Source organism: Galeopterus variegatus, unplaced genomic scaffold (assembly GCF_000696425.1).
Source record: "Galeopterus variegatus unplaced genomic scaffold, G_variegatus-3.0.2 Scaffold608, whole genome shotgun sequence".
NCBI classification, from domain to species: domain Eukaryota; kingdom Metazoa; phylum Chordata; class Mammalia; order Dermoptera; family Cynocephalidae; genus Galeopterus; species Galeopterus variegatus.
Window position 1 is genome coordinate 93631 of NW_007726719.1, and position 6000 is coordinate 99630.

Consider the following 6000-nt stretch of genomic DNA (forward strand, 5'->3'; position numbering starts at 1 on the left):
GGAGCCACATGAGCACCTGCTTACAGCCCCAGTCTCCCTACCCAAGGGCCTCTCCCACCCCAACCTGCTCCCCTGAAGCTAGGGATCCTGGTGACAGTTTTTCCTTGAGGCCCAGCAGCAGATCGCCTCATGGGTCTCCCGCCACTCCCATGTGAGGCAAAAACCTTTCACTAAATCCCATGGAGCACTCAAACCCCTTCAGAGGCCCTGACAGTTTGGGGATGGAAAATAAAATATAAAAGCGCTATTAAGTAGGGCAGCCTGGTGTTGTGAAAAGATGCTGGGGTTTGCTCCAGTGTAAGCTGTGTGATCCTGGGCTGGGCCCCTAATCTTTGTGAGCCTTGGTTTCCTCACCTGCGAAGTGGGAATAAAACCAACTATGAAGTTATTGTGAAGATTACATAAAATTGGTAGATTGAACAGGCTTCTGGCAACTGTTAATCACCAGAGAGATGAACTGGAACATCACTCACTTGGCTGCAGGTGAATATGGGGGCAAAGTGGGAACAAGCACCTCCTCAGCCTCTCCCTCCCTTCCTGGGCACAGGGCCCTTGGTCTCACTCAAACCTGCTCTCATGACCTAACCTTGGTGTCTCAGCCAAGGAAGGGGACAAAGAGGAAAGATGCCAGAATGACAGCTCCCCAAGGGCGTTTGGTCACTGCTGTGGCCTACCCTTTTCCCACCTGTGACCTGAGTGCCAACTGGACCACGTGTTGAGAACCACAGCAGGTGGGGGAACCACACTGCAAGCCTGATGTGGGGCTGCCTGATATGCTAAGGGTATCAGGGGCCCCCACAGGGAACACAAAGGAGGTGCCTGAGGAGGGCAAGAAATGAAAGTGTGGCCCTACCCTGAGGTACTCCAGGAACACAGGGAGCTGGTGAACCTGAAAGCAGTCAGCAGCCCCCCTTCTTGCACACACTGCCCCCCACACTGACTCAGAGGACTGTACAGGTGGCGGCAGCAGGCTCCAGGAGAGGCCGAGGGGCAGAGAGGAGGGGAGGTGGGGGCAGGTTGGAAGGTACCAGATGAGGATAGCTCAGAAAGCAGGGAAGGCTGAGGGGTCCTGTGATGCAACACAAGTGAGCATGGCCCTTGACGCTAGGGACTGAGTCCCACATAACCCTAGCTAGCTGTGAGACCTCTGAGTCAAGGCCACCTCACTGGGCCTGAAACTTTAGGGACAGGGAGGGGTGGGGTCAGGTAATGTGGAAGCACAGACCCCGCCTGCCTTCTGCTGCATCCCGATTGGCTGAACTGGAGCAGCTGAGAAGCAGGTAACTCAGCAGTAGGAGGTGTCTGCAGAAGGGCCACCCCAGCAGGTCTTTGGTGCAAGTGGACTAGCCTGGCCCTCTGTCCTCCCATGGTGGCAGGTGTTGCCCCCTTGTGTCGCTCTGAAGATACTGCAGGGAAGGCTCCAGGGTCAGCTTCTGGACCTTGAAACTCTTGCCTTTGTGGGGGCAGAAGGGACCCAAATTCCTGCCTCTTCTTCCATGGACCAGCACAGCCCAAGCTTCAGGGCTAACCTGCCCACCCACCTCCTCCTCTGCCTGGGGACACTGGTGAACTGGGGAGAGGCCTCCAGGAAGGCAAGGAAGGTAGGCCTGTATTCTCACTGCCTAGGGCCTGGGCTTCTTCTGACCAGGGACCACTTAGTCCTTCTTCTGTCCTTGCCTGAGAGGACATACACTCTCATGCTCCCTTATGCCAACTGACAATCCTAGGCGGCTCCATATCCTGGGACCTGACATTTTTGGAGTATGCCATGGAGACAAAATGACAAGAATAGCCCATACCCTCTCCTGATCTTAAGCCAGAGACTGGTGTGTGTGGCAGTGGAGAGAGACTGAGAATCCTACCCTTGGTCCCCAACCTTGGCCAGCTCCACACTCTGGCACATGACCCTGTGTGAGAAATGAACAGAGATGAACACGCCTCAGCCACTGAGGCCCCTTTTTCTTCCCCAAACTGGCTGGAACCCAAGGACCTGGTCTGTACCTGCCTCCCATGGCCACCTGGGCTGCTCCCAACATTAGCCTGAACAAGACAAACCACTCAGTGTGGCTCCTTTTGCTCCCAGACATGCTGGCGCCACAGACAGGGGTTCTGCCTCTGAATGAGAGGCCTCCCTCAACACACCCCTCCCCATTCACTGCAAAACCAACGCAAATGGGAGCTGCTTCCACTTAGGCTGCCTGGTGGACACCCTCTGTCAGCCCTGAGTCCAGGACCACGCTTGCTGTGGCCATGTGGCCTTGTCTCTAAATGGGACCTATTGTCTCAAACTTGTTCTACAGGTGCCTTTCCTGCCCTCTGGGAGCTTATGACTTTGAGCATAACGAAGGGCAGGGGATAGCAGAGCAGACGTTCAGGCTCCCAGGGGCTCTGAAGGCCAAGACTCCTGTGTAGATGTGCCAGGCGCCAGGTAATTTCTGATGCCCCTCGGGTGCAAAACCAGCTAATCCACAAGTTGCCTGAGCTGCCAGGATCAGGCTGCTGGGACCAGGCCAGAGGAGGAGCGAGTCCTCCCTCCAGGTGGATCCTGGAGGATGAGGAGATAGTCAATTCTCCCACTTCTGACTGACCAACGCTAAGGCTGAAGAATCTGAATGCAAACGTCCTGCCCTCTCAGCTCAGGGTAGAGAAAACCTGGTGCCCTGGGCTTAGAGCAGGGCCTGGATCTTCTCTTCCTTCTTCCTTCTCCTCTGGGAGGGGGGCTCCCAGCAAGGAGACATGAGGTGGGATGGAGTCGGGGGTGGGAGGAATCACAAGCTGGGAGGATCATGGCTCAGCTTTGTGTCTTACTGGGCTTAAAAAAAAAAAAAAGAGAGAGAAAGAGAGAGATGGCAAACTGCTTCCCAGATTCCAAGAGGGCGATGCCAGTTGTGGGGGGCAGAGATGGGCTTTAAGGAAAAGCCTCTTTAAGGAAAATGCCACAGAGCCTGCCATTCAGAGACTGTTCCACCTGACTGGACCAAGGATGGCAAACATGGCCCATGTGCCTGCCCTCACATCCTCCTGCCAAGCCAGGAACTGTTCACAGAACTCTCCCAGTGAGCCAAGCTCTGAATGCAGAATCCTCATCATAGCCCCTGCAGCCACCCCCAATCTGTTATCACCAATCCTTCCTTCTAGCCACTGCCTAGTCACTTAATGGATCCCAGTGAGCCAAGCTCTGAATGCAGAATCCTCATCATAGCCCCTGCAGCCACCCCCAATCCGTTATCACCAATCCTTCCTTCTAGCCACTGCCTAGTCACTTAATGGACCCCTCAGCTGCAAGGTTTGAGGTGTGTATGTGGGTGGGGGGAGGGAGGCAGGACAGAGGAAATGCAGGTGGACGTCCAAGGAGAAGGAAGAGCTAGGTAAGAATGAGCACGGAGCCTGGGAAAGGACGGAGAGTGGATTTCAGCTAGGACACTGACAACTTTTACCTGAGGCTGGCAACCAGCAAACAAAGGTGGCAGAACCAAATAAGCAGCATTAAAGGGGCAGAGCCCAGAGCAGATGCACTATTCCAAATGCCTGCCCCTCACTGCCCAATCAGATAAGAGGGAGGCCAGCCCCAGGGGGCACCGATCCTCTGAGCTCCCAGGCCTGCCAGGGGAAAGTCTTTCCCCACTGCCCTCTCCCCGACTCTACTGGGATCTGTGGATGTTTCCATTTCTGAAGGCTCCACTGCCCACTGCACAGTGCTACCAAGCAGGGGACACTCCTTACATGCTTCCAGAGGTGCTGTTTGATTTTCTTCTCATTAGGCATCCCATCAGATGGCTTACACTTCCAAGGGTGACTAATGTGCTTCTCCAACTTGGTAGCATATCAGAATCACCTGGGAAGCTTTATAAAAACTGCCCAGGCCCCACCTCCAGACCTGATGAGACAGACAAGGGTGAGATCTAGGAATCTGTATTTCTTAAAGCTCCCTAGGCCATTGTGATGTTCTGTTTGGGTTTAGAATCAGAACAATTTGAATTCAAACCCTATCTCTGCCTCTTACTTGCTGTGTGACTGGGCAAATCACTTCTCTCTCTGATCCTGTGTTTTTCTCATCTATAAAAATGGAGAAATAACACCCATCCTGCTTATTTTAGAGAACTATGTAAAGATACCTGTTGGTTCTCTTGCTTCCTATTCTTCATCCTGAATGTACCTAATGCTCATCCCTACATGTACAAACCTGTGCCCTTCAGAAGGGGCACAGCCACAGGTCAGAAGAGCCCAACACCTGGTACCCTGTGGGCAGCGACAGGAAGCTTCTGATGGCGCCCCTCCCTCCCCCTCCAGAGCCTGTGAACACTGGAGGCTACATCCTGCAGAACTGGGTGTAAACTGCTCCACCTTGCAAGGCTGTGGGTGACAAAGCAGAGGTACTGGAAGCTTTACTCCCTGCCTTGTTTTACATGACATTGAAGCCCGTGTGGCTTCACAAGAGCCCACGGGGCTCCATCTGCCAGTGTGAGGATACAGATTCCTGCGCGTGCTTGGTGACACAGCACGGGTGCAAAGAGCAGGGCCCTGGCTAGGGGTAAGGCAGACAGAGGGCATGTGTCAACATCACAGGTACACTGACCTACACAACAGGAGAAACCCGCCCATGTTATTTGTGTGTTAATTCTACCCTGGGAAAGGACAGGGCAAAGCTCAGAGGGGCCGAATGCCACAGAGCCTGGGCAGCTGCAGAAGAGTGAGATGGAGGCCTTGGGCAGACTCCCAAGTGGTCAGAGTCCAGTCTGAGGTGGTGCTGGGGTCGTTAGCTGACTGGCTGCAAGCTCCTCAGCCACCAGAGAAGGGAGAGGGTCAGTTACAAAAAAGCTCGGGCAGCCAGGTGGGGTATTCCTGGGGCCGCACCTTCCCTCACCTTACACCAGGGCTGCCAGGGCAGACAGCGGCTCGCAGCCAAGACCAGTACACCTGCCATGAACTGCCTGCACTCAATCTTTCCACACCCTCCCCCCAGTTCCTCACCAGAGTCCTGGTCAAAGCCCTGTCACAGGCACAAGATGGTGACATTTGGAGTGCTGGGGGAGGGGGCAAGATGAAGCTTGAACAGCCAGCACAGATTCCGGACTATAGCCCACCCCATCCTTTCCTAGCAAGGATTGAAGAGGGTAGGGGAGAAGAGAGGGAGCAGAGGTAGAGGCTGGGGTCTCCCCGCTAATTAAAAGCAAGGTAGAGCAGATGGTCAGGGACCCCCAAAGACAAGGAGAGGCTTAAAATGCTAAGCAATTAAATCAGGGACCAGTGCTTTGGGGACATCCATGTGTCGTGACAGTATCAACGGGGCCATGTTCCGCAGATACCATGCAGTGGTGGTAGGAAACCGGGCTACACGGAAGCCCAAAGGGCGGCGTGACCCCCACCTCACTGGTACCAGTCAGAGAGTCCTTGTTCTGACAATGCCAAGGAGGGGTGGGTGACCAGTCATAGGGGCCCTACCTGCTGGTGTCAGGGGGTTGGGGTGATTCTATCTTCCTGCCGGAGTGTTGGGAGCTGACCCTGCCACGGTACTACAGATGAGGTGCACTAACTGCCGGCGCCAGGAAATGACCCTCCTCCCCCGGTGCCAGTGCTCAGGCGACCCGTGCCGGGGCACTGGTGGATGACCCCTATGCGATCCCAACGCCAAACAGCCCTTCCCGCCGGTGTCAGAGGGAGACCTCCACTCAGTGTCAGTACCGAGGTGGCCCGTCCCGCCGGTGGCCGAGGACTGTCCCCCGGTGCCACACGCGGTATCCTGCCGGTGGCGCGGTGCCCGTCCCGCCGCCGCTCCGCTCACCTGTGCCCGAACAGCCGCAGCCCTGGGAAGCGCCGCTTGCTGAGGCGCCGCGGCGTCTTGTCCGGCTCGGGACCGGCGTCGCGCTCGGAGCCGCTGGACGAGGCGGAGGCCGACTCGGAGTCGCTGCTCCGGGCCTCGGGGCTGCAGTCCCGCGGCTCCATCCGGCCCTAGCCCCGGCCGGCGGCGGGACCGCGGAAGACGCCCATGCCGGGCCGGCG

General features: G+C 56.1%; 1 protein-coding gene across 3 annotated transcripts in view; it reads right to left on the bottom strand.

The window, feature by feature from the left end:
- The window catches only part of DGKZ (diacylglycerol kinase, zeta), a 42420-nt gene that overhangs the window by 24216 nt on the left and 12204 nt on the right, over positions 1 to 6000 (bottom strand). For 2 of the 3 annotated variants that reach the window (XM_008570496.1, XM_008570495.1), the window contains exon 1: positions 5783 to 6000. The exons of the other annotated variant lie outside the window; for it this stretch is intronic. In XM_008570496.1, coding sequence (XP_008568718.1) covers positions 5783 to 5943 — 161 coding nt within the window. In that variant the 5' untranslated portion in view covers positions 5944 to 6000. The remainder of the gene's footprint in view (positions 1 to 5782) is intronic. 3 annotated transcript variants of the gene reach the window in all.